General features: G+C 38.1%; 3 protein-coding genes and 1 long non-coding RNA gene across 4 annotated transcripts in view; 2 read left to right on the plus strand and 2 right to left on the minus strand.

The window, feature by feature from the left end:
* Positions 1–6,792, minus strand: part of LOC122531164 — a 48,727-nt gene extending 41,935 nt beyond the window's left edge. Inside the window, exon 1 of the mRNA XM_043658853.1 lies at positions 6,649–6,792. The gene's annotated coding sequence lies outside the window, so the exon portion shown is untranslated. The remainder of the gene's footprint in view (positions 1–6,648) is intronic.
* A 1,354-nt stretch (positions 6,793–8,146) lies between these two features.
* Positions 8,147–9,128, plus strand: LOC122531163. The gene is made up of 2 exons (XM_043658851.1): positions 8,147–8,233; positions 8,700–9,128. The coding sequence occupies exons 1-2, from the start codon at positions 8,147–8,149 to the stop codon at positions 9,036–9,038; spliced, it is 426 nt and encodes a 141-aa protein (XP_043514786.1). The 3' UTR covers positions 9,039–9,128.
* A 7,281-nt stretch (positions 9,129–16,409) lies between these two features.
* On the plus strand, positions 16,410–18,987 carry LOC122531162. Its single transcript, XM_043658850.1, has one exon. The coding sequence runs from the start codon at positions 16,469–16,471 to the stop codon at positions 17,801–17,803; it is 1,335 nt and encodes a 444-aa protein (XP_043514785.1). The 5' UTR covers positions 16,410–16,468; the 3' UTR covers positions 17,804–18,987.
* A 2,449-nt stretch (positions 18,988–21,436) lies between these two features.
* On the minus strand, positions 21,437–23,085 carry LOC122531165. Its single transcript, XR_006307210.1, has 4 exons — positions 22,445–23,085; positions 22,142–22,334; positions 22,028–22,054; positions 21,437–21,865 (listed from the first exon to the last, which is right to left on the minus strand). It is a non-coding gene; the product is annotated as an uncharacterized LOC122531165 (long non-coding RNA).
* Positions 23,086–24,201: the final 1,116 nt, after the last annotated feature.

Below are 24,201 nucleotides of genomic sequence, written 5' to 3' on the forward strand. Positions count from 1 at the left end.
TTATTTGCAAAGTGTTGATTTAAAAATTGCCTAGCCATTCGGCTAAAATGCGGCGGAGCTCCATCATGCATAAACCGCATATGAATAATCTAATATCGACTGGAACTTCCTCTAATATTTTGTGTAAACGCGTGCTCAAAAAATCAACATACTTTGTGCCTGTTAGTTTCCCATCAAGGAAAAGAGGTCCAATTAAAAATTTATCAATTATTCCTGCCCATACGTTTAAACAAAACTGGTGTTGATGTCTTGAATGCACAATAACATGTGGGATTTCTTCATCCCAATTATGATTATTATGAAAATTGAATATACCATCCCTGGTAAAACTAGCTTACTAGAGTTTGCTCCGTTTATAAAATTCATTATATCTCATAAACGGAGACAGATAGGACATATATTTATATGATTTTTTTTCATTATTAGGCCTACAATCAGCTTCCGAAGTGCCACAAGTTACGAAACACCCTGTGTATACTATATTAAACATTTAATATTGTACAATAATCGTTTGGACACGTGCTGAATACATGAATCCAATAAATAATAAAATGAACGAAATCAAATAAATGAGTAGATATATGTACAATTATATCGAACAACGGAGAAACATGTTCCCATTTTTCCGTGTGTTCTCTATGTTTTTATACATTCCCGGAAATTGATGAACGAGAAAAACAGGAATACGCTTCCGACATATCCCGCATCGAAAAATGTATCGGTCAGTTAATCTTCTTTGTTAATCTCTTGCGCTGGAATAACGCACGTCGAGAATCTTTTGTCCCAAAATTGCAATAGTTCCTCGGTTTTAAGTATATTTAAGTATAACCCAGGCACAAGAAATAATAAATTTATTACTTCTCAATAATTTCTATCCAGTGATACCGTACCAACGAAGTTGAAAAAGAAAAGCGACGAATTATTGTATACGGTTTTGGTCACTCGTTACGGTCCGCAATCAGTTGTCAGCGCAAGTGGTTAATTTTATTGCCAACAAAACGCGAGATCAAATTAAAAATCCTAGAGTTTACTAATTCAATGTGAATTACTAAAATTATTGTTTGAAAATTAAAACTGAGAGAGTAAAAATATTTCTGAAATAAAGGTTAAATACTTCGAATAGACATCGCCATCTGTACTGTATTATATAATTCCTCCATTCTTCCTATGGTTTTTTAAAATAATGACGTTATCACTTCTCAATAATTTCTGTCCAGCGATACCGTACCAACGAAAAGTTGAAAAAGAAAAGCGACGAATTATTGTATACGGTTTTGGTCACTCGTTACGGCCCGCAATCAGTTGCGAGCGCAAGTGGTTGATTAAGTCAAGTCGTGGTGGTACACAGCCTTCATGGAAATATTCTTATCACTTCCTCACGGGGGAGGGGTAGAGGGAAGTGCTCGTGAAACATTCGAAGCCATCCCGCTTAGACTCGAGTACTGTTTGCAAGTACCCACTGGAAATGGGGTATATACTCGCTCAAAGGGTTCGAATTCAACGACCCCAAAGCTGAAATTGGAAGCTACTACTTGTGAGGTGCTCGTTCCCATCTCTACTGTTTACCGAGTAGTTGAAACGCGTGATGGTAATAGCGTGACAGCGAGTGAGACGAATGTTAGGCGAATGACGTCGCACGTGCGCGCCAGCGCTATCCGGTGAACCCGCCGTAGGCGTAGCTGGTATCCGCGCCGCGGACGTGCCATTAATTAGGTACATCGGGCATCGGGGAGGCCTTTAACGGTATACGAGAGAGAGACACGTCTGCCATTAACGCAAACGCCCCGGCGATTCGACGCCGATCGCTCGTTAACGGGGAAGAAGGGGCCTAGGAGACTATACGATCGCGAGAGGTCACGCCTCACGACACGTGGGAAAAAAAAGTGACGGCCTCGGCCGTCTCGGTAAATATAGGCGCAGCCCGCGGTAAAAATTGCCAGACGGGGCATGTTTCGAATAACAGTAAAAGAGCGGTTTATTTGCATTTCGCTTGTAAATCACCCGGGCCCCGGCTTCCCCACGCCGTCCGCCCGATTCCGCCATTCCTTGAGCTTGATTTTGACACTTTTCAGATACGCGCAGGTCGGCCCCACCGCGCTTCTCGGAACGAAATTGTCGCGTGCGTGCCGCTTCGATAGCCGCTTCGAGCGAGAACCGAATTAAATTCGCAGACTCGAATTCGTTAATAGCAAATGGGACGGTCGCGAATCTCTCCCTTTTTCCCCCGTCTGTAACATTCCGTACGTTTTCACCGATGACCAAGCAATAGCTGTAGTTAACGAGATCTGGCTACGCTGCTCGAGGAATCGATTAAATATGTAAGAAGATAGTCGAACTGTTCTTTCTGTTTTCCTTTTGCCTCATCACTCGGATGAAAAATACCACGATCGCGGCGCAGAAGCTGTAATTCCTTTGATCGGTATAGATCTCGGCAGAGTTCCGAGAATCGAATCAATCGCGGACCAATCGAATTTCTAGGCGATTGGTTCGACTTTCGTCGCAAGTGGCGGTACGGTATCGCGACCGGATCTCGTCTCGTTGCTCGTGGATCGTCCTTCCTACGGGAAGAAGTCACGTAGCCTGAGCCGGTGAACGGAATTCCTCGTGAAAGACAGCGGTGAAAATTATAACCGTTTAACGACTGTGAGAACCGTGAGCGTAGCAATGCCGATTGCGGCCGTCGAAAGAAACGTATGGAGGAGATGAAGCGTGGCACGGACAGGAAGGGGACGAAGATAGACCTCCTTGTCCGTGGGCATTGTGGCTGCGTCCAGTGCCTACGTTTCTTGCTCAAAGTGGCAACACGCAGTGGAGGAGCCACGCTGCTTCTTGGAGGCCGCCTCGGCTCTCCTCGCTGCGCGCGCGCCACACTCGCACCTGCCAACTAACTAGTCGAACCTGATTAAACTCTGCCCTGTGTGTCGTATGACATGCCCTCCCCTCGCCTTTACTCCCCTCGCCATGGGCAACCTCCACCTCCACTTTCTACTTCCCGTTAACCCCTTCTTTTAAGTCTTCCTTCAGTCATGTCCTCGCCTCTTTCCCTGTTCTCCTTGCCTGCATTCGCTCTATGATTAAAGCTCTCTCTCTCTCTCTCTCTCTCTCTCCTTCTTTCTCTGTCTCTTTCTCTCTCATTCCCTTTCCCGTCTCTCTCTTCCCTTTTCCTTTTCTTACCGTTCCTTCTTCTCTCTGTTCATTCGTGCTTCTCGTTCTCTCTCTCTCTGTCTCTGTCTCTCTTTCTCTCTCTTTCTCTGTCTTTCCGTCACGATCGCCGTTTTTTCTCTCTACTTGGTTCGCTGCGACCGATCTCGTGCGGGTTCGGCAAGACGGGAGAGAAGAGTTACAGGATCACCGATACCATATCTGACCTGCTCGCGATCTCCTCGCCGACGTAGAAATACGTCCGAGTTGGCCAAATGCCTCTTCCCGATTCGTTACAGCGCGAGATGCCACGCTCGAGATTAGGATGCGCTATCCGCCGTTCCTATGGAATTGCAAAGGACCGCCTTTCAAAGGTGGCTGAAGGGCGCGGAGATGGGGTGGTGGTGGTGGTTGAGGGAGGAGGGGGAGGGGGGGATCCTGCTTTCTTTCTTACTGCCACTTTTCCATTCGCTCGTACGAGGCCGAGTCGATCATTCCAGACCGATCCGAGATGTCGCGAACGACGAAGAAGTTGAAACTCGTTGGGATTCATCGATAACATTCTTATTGCGAACGAAACGCCAGAATGTTCGTTTCGATTTTTAGAAAGAGGCACTTGCACGCTCGGCGTTCCACAGTAAATTTCGATTAACGGATTTTTCATAACAGACTCTGCGTGTACCTCGTGAATTTGTTTGAAATTATTTCGAGTATACTGAAACGTCAGATCATTGTATCATATTACAGAAATTTAAAGTATATAATTTTGTATAATTTAAAATATAATATATATAACTGTATAAAATATAAAATATATAAAATATATATTATAGTTATATATATATATATTACATAAAATATAATATATATATAACTTTAGCGCGTATTTTATATTCTCTTTGACAGAGATTATGATATTAAAAATGTCGAAAATTAAGCCTGAATGTCGGCACGTAGCCTGAATATTCATAGCTTCTAACGGTGCCGGTTAGGTAGGTCAAAGATCTCTCCAAAATCCCAAAGTTTTAATTAAAGGAATTTTGAAAGACAGGATTACCATGAACAAACAAGAAAAAGGAATATAATGGAGTACTTTAGAAACCAGAAAATCCCTCGGCAAATGGTAGAACGCGGCTGGCTGATGGCTCGGACATTCGACCAATCCCTGACGTCTGTTTCTACTAATTTGATTAGACGATTAACCGTGTCCGTCGTTCGCTTCAGTTTGATTAGACCGGACGCGACGCACGTCGTAACGAACTCGACGAACGTGGTGGCGTTCGATATAAATGAGAATTACGCAAATGCATTCGGTGCAATTTATCGAAACCTCGACTGTAATTTTTTAAACTCCCTCGTTCGCGATGTGCCGTTTGTACGTGCAATTAGTTTGAAAAAAAAAAAAAAAGAAAGAGAGAAACGATTTTAGTGTCCGTGAATTTCGTTCTGCAAAAATTAAAAGAGAACGTAAAGCTCGGATCGTTCAATTCAGTGTCGGCAATATATGTAAAATTCTGTATGAAGTACGCAAGGTTTCAACAGCAGTAATTAGATTTTAATTTTTATCAAAAATAAATGAATATTTTGATTGGATGTACACATGAAATACACATTCTGCTTTAATTTTATAGTTGAAGCTCGTATTGTTTGAAATATCAAGCGAAACAATATTTTTGTTTGTATGTTTTAACGATTGTGTGAATCTTTCCTAATTTTCGATAAATGCTTCACGAGTAAAATACAAAAAGGATGTTTGCGCGCACCTGTGTTGATTATTACCTCAATTCTAAGATCTAACTTTTGAATTTACGATCCAACCTTAGGATTTGCACCGAAATCTTCAAAATTCATTCAACAAAATTTGGACACGTATGTCATTAGAAAGCTATACACATCAGGTATGCCAAAATATAATATGCAATTTAAATTACCTCGCCGATATTTTATTCGGAATATAGAATATAGAATATAGAATATAGAAAATGAAATTACACGGTTCATAAATACTTGTGTACACGGTTTGATTGACGAGCGTTTTTACTTTTGCCATCGTGAAAACTACAAACGCGAATAGTATACCTCAACTCTTTTTTTGTATTCTCTCTGTATTACTCTCTCTCTCTGCAGTGCTACCATAAGTGACGTTTTTCTCGAAAATAAGAACGAATAAAAAACATCTCTGTTGGGAGTGCTTGCGGCTCTTTTTCTCTAACAGTGGTGAATGCACCTCGACATGAACCTCGATGACTCGGTCACTGCATAATATTGCAGTTACACGTAACGCATATGCGTATGCAAAAAGAAAAAAAAAGTAATCATTCAAGAGAAACCATTAACATATGTATAGTTAATGTATTCACTTCTATCTTGTACAGAATGTAGGTTCGAGCCACGCTCCGTGAACTTGTGCAGCGATATGCATATGTAATTTGTATTTATGTATTTACGCAATTACTCCGGTTTACATGGAACTGAAATTATGAAAAATTCCATTCCATTGTTCTATGTTTATGGCCTTTTGTTTTTTATTTCACTCATGCTTAACGTTCCTTCGGCCGAGTAGGAGAAACCGTTATAATTAACGCACAAAGAAACTTTTACATATCAGACTTGCTATAAAGCTCATTACTATGCTGCGAATATTTATGCATTTGTAGAAAACTTTAGAATGCAAAACTGCACAGAACGTACGTAATGTTCTGCACAATATGTACATAATATGCAGAATGTACAAAATATATATGTATAATATTCAAAATATCTAAAATCACATTTTGGAGAATTTTATTTCACTTGTTACACTTGTTACCACCAACAAAGATAATTTATAATCACAAAAGGATTTTCAATTAGTTAATTTGTTATTTGTTGATTTATATAATGTAATTTTGAGAAATTCTTGTATAATTGTATTGTTGAATGTAAGAAGGAACTATCAATGACAAAAATTTAAAAGTGAAATATTTTTTAATATGTAGTAAAGTTACTGCAAGATTATTTATAATATCAAAAAATTTCATATTTCTGGTTAATAGGTTCATATTAATATCAATATCAATATTTTTTAATATAGAAATGTTACTTGAAATCTAATCTAGCCTAAACATGTTAAGATTTTTCTTGCATCCAACAATCTATTATCAATGTTCTATTTAATCCTCAAGTAGCATAATTTATGCTACATTACTAAAATTTAAGCGTATATTTGGTGTTTTTACAATCTCCATGAAAGAGATTGATAATAAAATAAAAAATTCCAAAATTAACTAATTCATCTTGAAATTATTATATTTCTAATTAATACCAACCAAGGTTTATAAATGTTGATAGCACCTTTACGGTTAGGTTCAGATTTTTTAAGGTCAATTAGATCGTAATCGTAAAAACATAGTCAAAAGTTCTATACATAAAACAGAGTAGAAGGTAAAAACGAGTGTTTCTTTAATTGGAAAAACGTTTCAAGAGCGAAAGAAAAGAAATTCAAATCGGTATGGAAAACGTACTTACTCGTGATGCGATGATCGAATGAAACATTATGTGAATCGCTTGCAACTGAGTTAACGAAAGTTGACCAAAGCCTGGAACCGGAAGGGAAAACTATGCCGCGGGTTATTAGTCACACTTCACCATAATTAATTAAGAGGCGTTCTTAATTTAATTTTCACTACGTTCATTGTCGCGGAAATTAGTTGGAATTATACAAGCAGCGCCGCATGACATAAAATCGTCGAACTAATGATTTACCTGCGAGAACTTGTTGCGCATTTCGTGAGATGGCGCGCCTTGGCACTTGTTTAAAACAGAGACAGAAGGAATTATTAAGTGCATTATCACAGACGAGGTGCATGTGTGAATAGACCAAGCATCTTATGGAATTTCTGAAATATTGACATACAAAAAAATCAGGATTTTTTTTTAGCGCACTTTACGCTTAAACAGCGATGAATTGGAGAACCACGTCAAACAAAATGATTATACAATTTGGTTAAGGAAAATGATATCCATTACAGTGTTGTTAATTGTATATCTCCAGATTTTGATACAAGAAATCAGTATCTAAAATTATTCTATTTAATATTATGTATTCATGTGTATACTTATCAATAAGAGTACTATGGGCACGAGCGCGGTCGTATGGTCAATCATGAGAAATATCGATTATGTTCGAGAATCGTAAGGAGTGTATTGCGTGTATTGCTTCACCGTTGGCGCTGTAATCTTTAACTAATTTGAACCCAATATGAGCGCGTTTCGCACGAAATTGTTAATTTGATTAATAAGTGGACAACGTAAAAGTGAAAAGCATAATTGAATCAATAACGATGAAAACTCGTCGACATTTTAAACTTATTTTTATATTTTTATTATTATATTTTATTTTTCAACTTATTTTTATATTCGACATTTTAAACTTATTTTTATATTTTCATTATTATATTTTATTTTTTAACTTATTTTTACATTTTTATTTTATATTTTATAGTTATTCTTAAAAAAAAAATTATGTAACAATTCACTTGATTCCATTTTAAAGCGTAAAGTCTTGACTTTAGCCTCGACAGGCTTGAATTTTATTACACGTTTAAAAAATTTGTTCATATCGGACGGGAAATAAGAATATTCTTATTTCTCGAATATTGTAAAAGTTCAAACGTTTCTAAAAACGTTAAACAAATTCTTTTACAAGTAAATCTATCACGGTCTTGAAGATTGAAATTTTCTCTCACAACGACCTTTTGAAACTTGTTGTATTTTGATCAATTTTGAATGTTAGGATTTTTTTGAATTCTCGTTACCTCGGGCCGTAATTATTAAAAGTATTTTAATAACTGAAAATTATAAATAATATTTCTCGAAGTCCTTTGTTTCGCGAGACGCGACACCTTCAGTTTATCCGATAATGTTCCTAGGAGACATGGCTTCCGTCTGGTAACACTCGGAAATTCACAGTTAATTCTCACGATTGTAAATCGTTCTTCATGCTAAAGATAAAGGAGATAAGAAAATGGCTGAGACGGAATACGTGATACCGTGGGTGCAAATGCGGGCGAAACGGGAGTACATTTTGAAAGCATCTAAGCAATATCCCGTGGTAAGAGAACTTTCCAAACGAATACAGAGAGTTTAATAATTAACGTCGAGAAAGAGAGAGAGAGGGAGAGAGAACGGTACTCGTTGAACATTCTATTTCGAGAATAGTTCGTTCGCGGTAAAACTGAGACAATCCCGTGAGATAGGAAAAACCATTTCTCGGCTACGTCCGGAAATCTATCATTCGGGATGAAATTTTCTTATCAGCCGTTCTCTCGATACGGCTATTTTAAGGTAACAAATTACTCTCCGCGTGTTCATTGGAGGATTTTTAAATGTACGCGGTATCGAATATTCGAGAGATAAATGCGAAATCCGAAATATAGGAAGATTTATATAAATGTAGGTTGTTTATGCTCGACCTCTTGAGTTATAGAAAATTTGATTAAACGATGAAAGCTTTTATACAGATATCACGATCACAATTGCCCTGTGCGTGTGTATTTAAGGATAATTGTTGATTTCAGTTGGAACCGTTCGCTCCTCGACATTCGATCACGTATTTTAATAATAACAAAGAAGAGAGCGGAAAATCGGCGTACAAGCGTCTCCACAGCCTGGACTTCGATCTTTCCAAGCCCAGGTGCGATCGTACCAAGCCCGACCTCTATTGGTTAGAAATTTCAAGGGAGAACAAAGGTCACAAGGTCCCGATGACTACTAATCTGTGGTACGGCCGACCGAACAGAGTTCAAGTCGATTTCCCCGAGACCAAATTTAATCGATCGAGCAAAATGCAAGAGTTCTACACACGCTTCGGTTTTAGTCTAGTTAGCGACGAGAGAAACGGATGGCAGATCTGTTAGAATGAATCAACGAGACAAGTATTTCTTCATTCTCTTTTTAATTGAGCATAGAACAAGTTGCCTGTGCATTAAAAAAAAAATCACGCGCGTAGCTGAGTTATCTGTCTCAGCCGATTACCGTTTACATGTTTTCCGAACAAGAGAAAGTTTAGTTTGTAATCATCGATTGACTAAAATAGTGACAAAATATCTTTCTCACAGTAATCCACTGGAATCTCGAACTCGTCGTAGTTCTCACGATTATTTCTTTACCATGGTTTTTAAACAGTGACGTAATAGTTTATGTGGATCTTGAACTCGTTTTTCACATATTCCGCAAAGCAGAAAGTCAACAAACGTTTCACGAATTCGTCCAACACGGCGAGACGAATCAATATCGCATCGTTTAAATTTAAAATTGCTCGCTTTCCGTGGAAGCATGTTTCCTCCGTAGAGATTATTATAATTTTCCGCCATGTAAATGTTTAACGTCTATATAATTTACGTATGATCTGACTTTCCTTGACAAATACCATGAAAATTGGACAATAGTGCAGAACGAACACTACGAAGTAGAGTAACCGTTGTTTTCACGTATCGTATAATTGTGCATAAAGACGTTTATCTTTTATTCGATAAAATTGCTCATTCGGAAATTACGAATAACAAGAATATTAATTTTAAACATCAAAGTGTTGACAAGAAGAACGTATATCTATTCGTGGTTAATGTTATTCGATTTTGACCAGCGTTTAATTTATTTTGTATTTATTGTACTTGTTTGTTTCTTTTTGAAACGTTCGTACGTCATTTGTAAAACTAATTTTGCAATTATTTTATAAATATGAATTTTGTAACTATTTTAACACTTCATATACTTGACAGTAGTATTTTGAACAAGTTTATACTTACATGAGAACTGCTTGATTTTTAGTTTCAGACATTTGATGCATGAATACAAAATAAAACTTCTTTTCTTCCAGATTTTCTGGGTACACTCACAATTTTTCAATTATTTTTATTACACTTTACCAGTCACTTTTATCAGCTATCTTTGATAAGCTGATAGCAGTGGCATTTCTCGGTTATCAGTTAATCCTCGAGTATTTCTTTCTCTGTCACGATGTACCTGAGCGGAGTACAGATTTGGAGTCTACGTTGTTGGACAGATCCAACTGATGAAAGAGGCGGCGAACATGGAACCGTTGTAGCTGTGCATATACGGTTTGCCTCTATACCGAACTTAAACTAGTAGCAACTTTCACCGAGTTTACCGAGAATTCAATACTTCGTAATCATCGTTACAATCCCCACTTTATAAACTTCTCGCCAGAGGTTCATTAATGCAATTATCACGCCTTTCGGTGATGTTACACATTGAAATAACATGAGTAACCAACATGCCTTCCACGTTAATTCCTGGCGAACACAGGAAAGTGAATATTTTTGTCACACGTAGAAAATTCGAAGCAAACGATCCACTTGCTGATCGCAATTCCGTTTCGTCGCGGTAATTTCCGCTTTAGAGATCGACAGTTCCGGTATTGCGAATCTGCCGAAATATTCCTAGTGTATCTGTGTAATTTCGATTTCAAGCGAATTATGAGAAATTCCGAATGTCGTAGGTAATTTTGGCTATTCAAATGTGTGTGCAATGCCGGACAGGGAAAAGTTTTTTAATGATTAAGTTATTTATTCTGCAAAATTGCTTAAAATTCTGGTGCAAAATCTTTGCTTCTTAAACGGTACAAACTCTCTCTTTTCCTATGAAAAATACAAATTCAATTACAGTTTGAACAGAGATAAAAGAACAGTGTTTTGAAATTTTTGAGCGAGTAAAAGTGTACATTATATCTGTCAGTCTCAAGAGACGAGTATTACGAACAAAATATTTACATTTTTAGTTGAGAACATTATCTCTTTAAACAACTGTATATCGTATCTTCTATTAATTTTATTTTACAAATTTTGGAATTGTCCCACGCCACTTGCCTTTTTTTTAAAACTGTCTTCTGTTCCATCTTGAAAGCTACTGCGTCAAACGTACTCCACCACATTTCTGTTCCCAACTGTCATGTCCCAACGCGGAAAGTTGCTGATACCGAGGATCGCTATATTTCCCCCAACATGAGGATGGAAACACCATGAAAAGAAGCACGCGCACTTATGTAGACATAAGTGCATACATCGGCTATATACTTCCGCATCCCGCTACCACCGAAGTTGGCTTCAAGTTTCACGCAAAGTATCAGAGAGATCACTGAAACTCAAAGGCTGGCATAGAAAGTATCGAAACGAATCGACCAGGCTTTATGTAACCGGGAGAACCACTACCCTCCTGGCTGGATGTGTGCAATACGCTTACGACGAATTTATCGATCGATGGCCACAGATTCTGCTGTTGCTTGTTTCAAATCTCACGTTCTATATATGTCCTTCTCGTTGTCCTTGCCCTATCTCGCGTTGTCCTTGCGCGGCCGTCTTAAATAAAATGTACGACCGTAATTTATTGACGTCTCTTGCCGTCTGCTGTATTCTCTATTGCAATACTGAAGTGGAAACACTTTACACGAAGCTATAGATCAATAATTGACACTTTTCTTTTTTTTTTTTTTTTAGAACGTTACGACAATCCTTGTTGCACGTTGCAAAATTGTTGGCGTGAAATTAAAGTAAAACACAAACAAGTTTGTTTCTGTCGAATTTAACAAAGCGTTATTATCCCAAGAAAGTCATTCAAATCAATTTCATAATTCTGCATCGTTTTATTTCTGATCTGTACAAAACCGAGCTCTTTTTACAGCGAAACGTTCAAACGTTCAAACATCAAACCGACTGTTTGCGTCGAATACAAAAACTAGCTAACTTTGACGTTAAAAAGTACCAGTGGCCTTAATATCACTTTTCCAAGAATTGCACGTTTACTCATTGTTCATCGTCGATGGCTGAATTTCTTCGACGTTTCGTTTTAATATCATTTCTTTTTCTTTTTTTTTTTTCGCGGAATCGTCGACGTCGACAACACGAATTGAAAGCAGTCGGCGAACGTTCGCGTGACGAACGAAACGTTGGCTGTTTATCGAAGAAGATTTTGTGCAAATTTATGCGCATACCGGCCACCGGTTATTCATCGTGCCCTCGGAAGAAAAAAACTCCTCTATTGTTTCTGGTTAATCGTTCGGAGGTCAGGGCCAGGCTAACACTTACTTCCAATTCTCCGTTTCACCATTCGTTAATTAAAAGTTTAATTAACCCGTCAATTAATCAGAATTCCGTATTCGGCCTATTGCCTCGCCGTTCTTCGTCACGGTAGGAGAAAAGAATAGGAAAAAAAAAAAAAGATGGCGAGCAGCTCGCGGTAACTGGCAGTTGCCTGTTGGCCTGTTGCTACGTTCGTTGACGGCTGTGCGACCGGCCAATTAAAATGTCGTCACGGTTAGAAAATGTCGTTGTCTAATGACAGTTGAACGAAGTTGGGACCAAGTGAATTTATTATTTGAAAAAAGTTTGTCGCAGTTTGCCGGTCTAAATTCAGCGGTAATGACCGCCAGCTGTACGAGTTTCTCCTCGTGGACGTTGCACCTATGTCGCGTTAAGTCCGTTCGTCGAATAAAATGCTTCACAGTTTTTTGGTTTGACGATTTAATTCCGTTTTTAATTGAATTTGCGTTAGTCGTGATTTGATTTGTTCGTTTTGTACACGGGCGTTCTGGTCGTGGGTGTAATCCATCAATAATCGTTTTCATTTGCGGGTTGTAGTTTTTTTTTTTTCCTCCCAAAGAAAATTTTATTTGTTAAAAAATTGGGGAAAATAGTGTTTCACTATACATTGTGAAATATTACACGTGGAGTTGTTTCACTCGCAAAATTGGAAAGAACAGTTGCATCGACGAAAGGACGACTTGAACGTTTCTACACTTTTTAAAAATAAAAATTATTCACAGTACGCAAGTACCTAATTGCGCTTAAGCGAATGAACGCCACGTCGAAAGCCAATTTAATTTTCTGTTTCGCTCCAATAATACTCTTAATGGTCTTCATTCATTTAAACTAGAACTTGAAAACTTATTGCAACTGTAATCGTCCGATTAATTTAAATGGTCTGAATTCTATAATTCTTCCATATTTCGAAGAACGAGAAGGAATCACTGCGATCAAAATCGCTCGGCGTCTGGTCTGGATGTCGCCGGTGAAAACTCAATCAGCAATAATTGTGTCGCCGTGTACATCGCGCAATATTAGCAAGTCCGCCACCCTTCGTAACTCCGGAACGCAATTAATCGAATTGCCTTTGCTAGCGCAAAGTAACGAAGCCTAAAGGAGATATCTAGAGTGTGACCACATTAATACGTCGCTCTCCAATGAAGTTAAATATATTCTTGGCGAACGGAAATAAATTTCAGCAACTATCAGGATCCCCGAGAAGAAGTTTCTTTGGAATTGTTTTATAGCACCCCGTGGACTTCAAAGCTTTCTCTTTCTCTCTCTCTTTCCCTTCGTCCTTCTGTTTCTTCGTCTTTCTTCCTTTCCTTCTCTCCTACTCTCGAACGGGGTCACACCTTCGTCGCACAGTTCGCTCTGCGATTTTTTTTCTTTCTTTTTTTCAAATTCTTGACACACACGTTATACTTATACTTGCTAAATATTCCAGTGATCGATCACCGACAGATTGGACTTTATTAGCGAGGGGTAAAAAGAAGCAGAAGGCGCGCGTTTAACGCTCGATACTCGGTAAAAGTCTTCCGGTACCTCGATTAATCATTGAACGATTGTTTTGAAACGTGAATATCGAATTTTAATAACTTCGAGTGCTCCTGCACGGTGCTCGATCAAGTTGAAAAATAACGAAACGAGGCGTGTATCTTGAGCAAATATATCGCAGCGTTGAATTAGATCGAGTAGATTGGAAAATTTGTATTTTATTCGTTGCGTTGCCGTTGAAAGATTATTTTTCTATTTTTGTTTCTTTTTTTCACTTTTTTTTTTTTCACGTGTCGACGACAACGAGGGGAAACGAAATATTAAGAGTCCTCAAGCAAAATTACGTTCTCTGCAATTACGTTCAACGTTAAGCAAATGTAAATATTTACTTGGGTGTTTTCTTGAATATCTATCTGGAAATGCAGTCACATGAAATTCAGTTCAGCGAATTATTTCGTCGTGTCATCAGATTTGATTCACTTTTTCACTTGAACGCCAAAGCGAGCTGTACGCAGATTTCCAAAGCGGTAGATGGATCATTTATTGAAAGCAACTGACGGTTCTGTAAAGTGAATATCGTTTCGTAAAATATATATTTTGATTTTCTGTTTCAATATGTATGTTCAAATTATGTTATATGTAATCTCGAATGAACAGTGATTTGAATTTCGGCATTGTCAACATTATAAATCTCAACAGTTAGATGTAAATAATATTTTAATTATTTTTTTTATTCAAATTAACATTGCCTTTAGCTATTTCTAGTTGTCACCACTACACTGCAAAATAAAATTACATTCTATTCCTTTTCCGATTCGCGTATTTCTAGAAGCCGATCGATTCGATATTAATCCCTCAAGGATCAGCATTCCCAAAAGAAATCAGTCGTTGCATGCTTTCTACCTACCCAAGAGATTCGAGTGAAAGTGCAAATTTAAATTAATCTGCGAACAGTTTTGCAAACCACGGTAAAACATATACTCGGTATTTGTCAAGCTTTGTTTTTTAATTTTCTTATAATTTATAAAATTCCTCGCGACATTGGTACATCGCGATCGTCAACGTTTCCGTTTTACGCTCTTCTAATATTTATTTAGGTTTTCCTTATATGGATGTGCTATTTATATCTTTCGAGACACGTTTCAACTCGGCATTGTCTTTATTAAATAACCGACGTGCTTGGTTTGTGAAGTTTACACGGAAATTGAGAGTGACAACTCGAGGCAGAAGAGTAAAATTTATAATTCACAGAATGTGTTGCACGTTTCTATCTTTTGACATCGTCGAATAATTTAAAACTACCCGTCAGTCGATAAACCATTTATCGCTAGTGATATTTCGGAGTTTTTTGTCTGTATAAAAAAAAAAAAAATTTCTCTTCGCAACGTGCACATATATGCACTGCAGATCGCAATAAGCTACTTTTTTATTTTTAGAAAACATATTTGTTTGTTAACGTTCGACAATCGTATTTAGCAACGCTTTACAATAAATACTTTTTTTTTTTTAGATTTTCATCGAATTTGGAAACCTGCGAATTTACTATGACATTTAGCGCGTGCGCAAACATTTGAACTCTAGTAATAAATTGACATGGAAAAGTTACAAAGCGGATTTTATCAAAATTCATAATTTCGTCAAACTTTCACTTTCGACATCCAATAACCGTTTGTTTTATTTTGGCATGTATTTTATGCGTCGGGTAATAGTTATGTGACGATTCCTATATATTAATTAAGTTGTAATAGCGAGAATTTAAATATTATAGTATTTGTAAATAAACATTTTAGTCCGAGAATTTTATTTGAATTGCATTTCATGTATACTAATAAATTCATGAAATATTTATAAATGCTATTTGCATACTATACCATTATTTTTGGTATATTTTGTTAAAATGATCCAAAGATGTTATAAAACCACGATCATATATTTCGTTCATATATTTCGTTCGCACACGACAAATTTATAACTGAAGATTGCAAAAATACTTCCCTGTTTTCTTTGCATAAGAAACAAAAGAATCAGTGTCTCGAACTTTAAAATTAACGTGTCGTAAAGAATTTGCTTGATGATGGTGTTAAATGATAATGCCAAGTCAAGCAAGCCTTTGCTCTGAAACATTGAGTTACATATTTATAGTGCGATTATATTTTATTTAGGTAATCATCGTTTCGTGCAATCTTGTAATCGTTATTGACACAAGGCGAGATGTTATCTCGACGTCTTTGCGAGAGAAACGCGCAAAATCCAACGGAACATGTGTGCGGAAATAAATCCACTAGATCACACGGTCGAGAAAAGTTCGGTTTACGAGTATCTGGTTTTTCGACTGTGAAACTCCGTTGGTCCACGGCATTTTTACGAAGCCGAAATTCCAAAGTCGAAAAACTACAGTAAAATGTCTCGCGCCAGTAAATTTTTCTCGTACACGCACGTTATCGTAGTCTTGAGTTTCCTTTCCGTGATAAATCATTAAGAGACATACCCGACAGATTTACAGATATAAATCATTACAATCTGAATGTTGGATCTCTTATTTTTCCGTATCTTCGCTCCCTCCCGATTCCCTTGACTTCACGTGGTAACTGTCAGCTACGGACGCGGTGTTTGTCGAAGAATCACTTCCCAGTCTTTCCTCAAACGCATCAACGTTCTTATTTACGATCACGCGGGCGCGGGGAACGCGAACAAGATCGTCTATAAAGGTATTGCCTTTGTCCAGATAGTTTCAACGTGTTTTCAGCGACATGGCGACGATCAGTGCCGATCCGGCTTGCCGTTTGACCGACTCGGCCAAGCCGCAGCCCCGCACCGCGAGAGAGGAACTAACCGCTCTTCTCCTCGATTCCGACATCAATAAGATCGTCGAGCGGAAACTTCGCTCGAATAACTTTCGCGTTTTGCATTGGAGTTTGGATAGCTTGGGGGAGACGAATGGTTTCTTGGGCTCGTACTACACGCTCTCGGTGACGGTGAAAATCGACGACAAATCGAAGCATTTCAAATTCTTCGTGAAAACACCGCCGCCAACCACCAGCCCGCAGTACGATTTCCTAGCGAATACCGATGTGTTCAACAAGGAAATCGTTGTCTACAGTGAGATAGTGCCGAGGATGGGCGTAGGGAACGGTTCCAAGTGGTTACCGGATTATTATCTCGGCAAGAGTAACGTCATAATAGTCTTGGAGGACGCCAAGCAGAGCGGTTACGTTACCCCGGATAAATATCAGCCCTTCGACGAGGAACACTGCATTTTGGTGGCAAAGACGCTTTCCATCTTGCACTCGAGGTCCTTGATACTGGACGAGAAGCTTCGTCGTAACAACGGTCAAACGATCTTCGATCTTTACGGAGAGTATCTGAAGGAAGTGGCTTTCGTCGAGGGCGAGGAGGTGGTGGAAAAGTACATTTCCTCCTGCTTCAAAGGCGCGTGCACCATAATTGATATGCACGAGGGATTGAGTTGCGACGAGGCGACTGTTATTAAGAATTGCGTAAACAAGTGGATGAAGAAGTTGCCAGAGTGGGTGCAGTCGTCGGAGAAGTACAGGAACGTGATGTGCCATCGGGATCTATGGGCGAACAATATCATGTTCAAGAGAGATTCCGCTGGTAAGCCGATCGGTTGTTATCTGGTAGATTTCCAATTCTTACGGTACAATCCACCGGCGTTTGATTTTGTCATCTGCTTTTACTTGTCGACCGATCGCGCTACCAGACGTCGATGTCACGATTTGCTCCTCGACGTCTACTACGACACCATGAAGGAAGAATTGAGCGCGGAAGGTCTCGACGTCGAGGCTTGTTTGCCTCGTGCACAGTTCGTCGAGAGCTGCAAGGATGCGAAAGTGTTGGCACTGACGTACGCGGTTACTAATTTGCAAATAATGTTGCTAACGCAACAAGCCGCGGAGGAGTACTTCGTACGATCGACCGATCAACTGGAGCACGTCCTGTACGGTGATCAGCGGCCCGACCTAATTAAAAGTCAATGTCGCAGCAAGAAATCGTTTCAGTCACGTATCACAGAGATAGTGGATGAAATTAGAGAGTACCTGGCCGCTAATCCAGACAAATGCTAGCGGACGAGACAGGAAAACAGCGATACCGGTTGTTACTGGATTATCGGTCGTTTGTATCTGTATCATCGTCCGTGATGAAAGGACCTTGGAATTAGATCACCGAAGAGGTTGCCCTTATTTCGGAATCTACGATTCGCCATTGTATTAAATCTCTGGCGAGGTGTGTTGGAGCTCGTGAGAAAGGCAACGAGGACCAAGATCGATCGATGACATCAGCTTAGGTTTTGCCAAGATATCTCTACCGGAATATCGCAAGGCGTTTAATCTGGTAGCCTAATTTCTTTTTTTACACACGAGAATAGTCGTTTCTTTTTCTTTTATTTTTTCGTATCTTTAGAAATTGTTACGCTGTAATACGTTTAATACATGTTTGGTGTACTGTTACGTAATACGAATGTTGTATACAATAGATGTTTAACGCGTGGATAATGACAGGAAATAAATCTCAAGTAAATAGCTGTTTTTACGTTCCTGTACGAATTACGTGTATTCATGAAGCACAATTTTTATAGTATACTTTAGTCTTTCTATGACAATTGATGGCAAAAGGTAATATATTACGTGTGAACAAATACATATACAAGGAGTATTTTCCTTCCTAATTTTATTTCTCTCTTCTTCTTTCTTTTTCTCCTTCTCTTTGTCACGTCGTTTCATCATTTTTCCCATCCCAGTTTTTCCTGACAGCATTCAATAGATATAAAGCGAACACCATGTCAGCTTCAATACCGCATCGTTGTCCATTTGGTATTTAAAATAGTCATCGCTTTAAAATTATTCGTTGTCTTTCAATGTGTTATTTCCTCGTTATGCAACATTTTGATGTAAATATTTTATTCGATGGACTTGATGCCACGCATGGCAGCTTTGTTAAATGGAGAATCGTTTCCACAAGAACTCAAAATCATTGTGCGATACGATGCCTTGCCAGCTTAAACGGCGCCATCGTTCTTCGTTAGTCCGAACTTTGTCGTAAAAGGGAAAAGGGATTACGGTCCGTAATAAACTTTGTTGAAACCCTGCGAGGAAGGATAGGAACTTTTAATATTTAAAGTAACTTTTCACTACTAATCCTAACTCTTTACAGATTCGATACACGTCACGATTGTCGTGAGCAATCCTTTTCTGCATGGAAAAATATGTGCCCGTACTAATAAAATAAAACATATTAATCGGTTTTCTTTTTTCACTCGATAGTGCTTAAACAGTTCTTCCTTCTTCTGTACCAACACAAGTATTTAAAATTCAGTGAGACGAATATGTCATCACTCATTATTTTCTACTGGTTCAAAAATCACACTGCATACCAAACTGCATCTGAAAAGATCTGCGACGAAACAAGTAAATCTTTTGATAAATAAAACGAGAGATAAAATGTATGACTCTTTTAACTGAGATAAAACGTATGAATAAGATTGTTTATAATTATTTTTATACCGTTATAAATAGAAATTATAAACCTGATATAAAATGTCCTGTAATAATAATTTTACCGAGGATTGATTCAAATATTTACTATAAAGATTATTTTTCAAATTTTCGATGTTGTCTTGCTTTTAAATAAAAATCAATTTATTTTCCATAAAATTATAAAAATTATAGATATTAAAAATATATATTTAGTGATATTATTAAATTGTAGATTTATATATACATTTATATATAATTTAAGAGTGCAAAGAATTTCCTATTTATATATATTTTCTTCGAAATGTTTATTGCGAAAACGAGAACTCGCGTGGATGAGAAACGAGTAAATTAGGATGCATTGTGCCATACATAAGAGTGCAATATAATTGGGAAGCAAGAGAGTTCTTGCGAATCGTGGAAAAATTGAAAATGAGAATTAAAAAAAGAACAGAAAAAAATGAACCGCACTGAGTAAAAGTTAAAGTTCAATTATTGTCCTATCGTTTTCTTTTTTTTATTGTTGAATATAGTTTTATTTCGTACATAAATAAAATATTATTTGCAAACATTTCTTACGTTATTTTCTCTTGAAATACCACAGAGAATGAAACTCTCTTTGAGAAAGGGAGAGTCTCTTTGAAGTAAATCGCTATTTCTTTTCTGTGAAAAAAACAAATTTCTACGGTCTGAAGGTACACAATTATCTTACAGTTTTATACGTTCTTGCAAGAGCTTGGAAATCAATAACTGATGAGAAAATAAGCACGTTACATAAAGTATCGTCAATTCATGTGAGTATACACTACTAATTATTCGAATACTGAATCGAAACATCAAATGAAGAACATTTTCTATGAACTGTTGATTATAATCTCCAAGTGTTTAGATACCCATATTTGCACATATGACTCAAAGAAAATAGGTATTTCATACCTTATCGAATACTTTTTGTAATAATTAATTATTCATATTATCTTCTCCTCATGTTCAAACTTGTCGAATTTTATCGAGGTAGAATTAAAATTGAATTATTGAAACAGAATTGAAATTCAACGTTTCAGAATGTTGAAAAATATTTCAACACGGGGGAAACAATCGTAATGAATTGTTGGCGAATTTATTCTTGTGCAATAATCGAGCAGTCGATATTCCTCGTTCGCGAAATGAGGAACACCCAGTTCCATTCAATGGTCCGTAATGTTATGTCAGATTAAAGCAGAAGTTCGTTTTACGGCCGGCAATTCGGAGCAGCCGTAATCGTTTCTGTGTCGGGCTAATGACATCACCCGTAAAACGTAAATTGCGCTGGTTATCAATGACAGGCTTGATACTATTGAATTGTAAATACAATAATGCATGAATGCATTGTCATTACTTCCTTCTAGCCATCTTTTTATTTTCATCAATTGGCGTATTCACGCATTTGATATTTTTCAACCAATGGAATTGCATATAAATAAGAAGATGAGTGTGAGACGATAACTTACACGTCCATATTTTTAGGTGGCTACGTGAAATTATTTTAACACAATCCGAGTTGTAAAATTCCTCTATTGCAATGTATAACAAAAATTTACATATCTACATATTCTTATTTAAAAATTAACATCGATTTCACAATTTATTAACTTTATTTTTTGAAAATGAGAAATTAATTAACTCTTTACAAAATTAAAGCAACGTTTTAGAAAATTATTTTATGATCTAGTCAGAATTATTAGATTTAATCAGAAATGAATAGATTGTTGGAAATAAATCCTTCAATGTGCCTCTTGTTTCTTCTGATTCATTTAAATGTTCAATTGAATGATCAAAACCTACAGTTCGACAAGTCACCGCGTCTGCGATGACTAAAACATCGATTGAACGAGATAAAATGCTAATACAATTCCACAACATGGAACTCCAACAAACGAAAACGTTGTGAATTGGAATTGATGAGGCATCATCAACAAATTATGTGCGATAGAATAAGTGATAGAAATGAAAAATATATTCCTAGATTATATATGTTCTACAAATTTTATAACTTTTATTAAAATTATGCCAAGTTTTATTTTTCAATATCTATAGATCTTACTCTTTCGATAAAAGTTCTTTTTATCATGGATTGTACTAATACTTTTGTTATTGTGATTTATAACGCGTAATCAATTACCTTTATAATGCGTAATCAAAGCAAATTCAATTAATTGATTATTATTTTATTCAATATCTATAATGACGTACAATGTGTATAATGGCATAGTAGCACATTATTAATACGAAGCTCTTTGTTAATAGGGATTTGTTTCCAGTACTATTATTTTCACAGGAAAACAGAAAATTATGCGTAATGATTAATGTTGCGTTGCAATAATTCTTGGAAATAGTTGCCAGTATAGTAGAATTATCCCGCGGGTCATGCGATTTCGAGCGATCAGTGCAAAATTACCAGCGTATCGAGAGGAACGTTGTGCCAAGCTTGTTAATCACAAAAGCTTGCTGTTTCTCGCGTGCTCATTATACTTCGTAGACCACAAGCTTTCCATTGAACGATGTAGAATTATCATCGATCAACCGATAGCATTACGATTCCATTATCTGCATCTGCGCTAAACTCGACCTGACTAACCCTTGCTCGTTACGAAGAGCCTGCATCTAACTGTAATCCTACAATTATGCTACTTTGTGAATATTGTCAGTGCCTACAGAAGTACTCTTTAACTAGAAACTATTCCGAAAATTCACTCGAAACGTTTCTCATCAATAGCCTACAATACTTGCAATAAAAAAATTTCACTTGTTATCAAAATAAAAACATATTGCTAATACCTTTTTGGTAGTACGTGTAGTTTCTTGCTGAAAAGCAAAGTATTAAATGAATAAACAAAGCGTTTTGGAAAATCTACATATGTGAAAAGATGATAGGAAATATTTTCTTGTTACCGGTGAACTTAATAGGTATGAGAATTTCTCTTTCAGTTTCGAAGACATCAGCAAGTTTCTTTGTTGGCAAGGTTTTAATGGTAGCAAACTGTGTTAACAGGTTCATGTCTCTTTGACTTTTCTGTGACTTCTTTCCAATTGTACCAATTGTACAGGTTCGGTAATGCCAAGGTCCTTGCGACACTTCTTTCCACTTTCCCAGGGGAGAAAAGTGCTTATTAGAAAGACGTGTGGGACAGTGCCCATTGCCAAATTGGTTGGAACACTTGGACGACTTTCTACGCGATTAAATCATTTCTTTACCTGGGATACTCGACTTGGCGATCATCGTGGCACTGCAGTTAGTTTAACCTTTTTTCTTTACGATTGATGTTGTGTATAATTTTACTTTGCGATGCAATTACCAAATGACAAACACACGTATTTGTACTCAAATTGGTCTTGATATTACAAAAGTTATATTTCCAGTCTCAATAACTTTTTTACACATTCAACCAAAGAAACATCCAAACCCGAAGAGGTTATAAATGATCGTATAATTTAAACTTCAACTACGCGGACTGTTTCTTCGAAACAATAACAACTGTTCAGAGTGCCACATCGACACGATAATCGCGCGAAGTTAATTGAGGTTAGCTCGAAAGATGGAAATTCTTTGTTCAGTCGGTATTGAAAAATTCTAGAATGCGATTTGATGACGTAATGTTCCTACAGTGTTGACGGGAAATCTTATCGACGGTCAAGGGATAAGTTCCGGTGGAGGACAAAGAGGCTAATGACATTCGACGGGACAGCAGCACATCCGTTTACGAAATGCTCGTGGGATATACTGGCGCGTTGCGTCGATTGCACGAAATCTCGTGGCTCGTGGTGACGGGTGCGAAGGGCGCAGGCGTCCGGCGTCTGGTATCCGGTGGCGGCAAGCGGGCTCCGATTTTCTCTAGTGTCGCGTCAACTGCCGCTGGAGAGTCGTGTGCGTTGCACCCTGTTGTCTCTAACCACCCTGTTTCGCGTGTTTTTGGCCCCGTCACGTTCGTGTTGTCCGAACAGGGGACAGGTCACGTTCGCGAGAACGTTTCGAAGTCCGATTTCGAGTCGTAAGTTTCGTGTCGTCGCTATCGTTTCGCGTCGATACGATCGTGTAAACGTATCACGGATGCCTTACCGCCGGTCGGTAGTTCTCGCGATCACGCCGCGAACATGACATTCAAACGTGTCGCGTGAAACCGTTGTAACTTTTTCTACAGGTTGACCGTTGCCTGTACGAAACGAGTTTGTAACAAAGAACAAGGGAATAAAGTGTACGTGGCGAGTGTGTTTATTCGTTCGTTTCGCGTGAAGCGGTAGCGGATAATTTCGCGATTGGGGGACGAGTGCCGAGGTTGAGGTTAGATCGAGTGTGTTCGTTAGGGCGCGCGTTAGAGGGTACATTTCCCCGCCCCCCACCCCCAGCCCGTTTCGATCGTGTTCAAAATTTACAATCTCACTGCCGGCTTGTTGGTCGCGGTTGGCCTCCGAGTGCCTAACAGTGTACTTAAATATTCCGATGAACGACGGTGTGTGAAGAGAGCAATTTGGAGAGGGAAGTGCGTCGAACATGAATTGGTGCAAACTGCGAGCTGTCGTGTATTCAGCGGAGATGTCGCCCGGCTGCGAAGGAATGCTTGTATCGGGCGCCGAAGCATGAGGGACGTCACATCTTTAACGTAATGGTGAGTTGTGCAAAGTTTTGTCTTTTCCTTTACGAGTACTTCGATTCGAACTTGGGTTCGGATGTCGATGCAATTGGTTAGACGCGACACACCAGACTTTCGAAACTGTACCTGGAAATGCTGAAATCGCACATGGCGTGGCTATAAATCTTTCGGAAAGAGTAGTGCATACCCAGCAGCGTGTTGGTGCGTGTTTGTTTTCAGAAACGCTTGCTCGTATCATTGTTGTTTCCACGAGACACTTCTGTGCGGTTAAAAAATTGGTAAAAAAACCTTCACACGACGAGTGTATCGTGGTGGATTCACGTACATGCTTCGCTGAATTGTACGCGGCTGCGATTTTTGAAT

This window comes from Frieseomelitta varia, unplaced genomic scaffold (genome assembly GCF_011392965.1).
Source record: "Frieseomelitta varia isolate USP_RPSP 00005682 unplaced genomic scaffold, Fvar_1.2 scaffold_379, whole genome shotgun sequence".
NCBI classification, from domain to species: domain Eukaryota; kingdom Metazoa; phylum Arthropoda; class Insecta; order Hymenoptera; family Apidae; genus Frieseomelitta; species Frieseomelitta varia.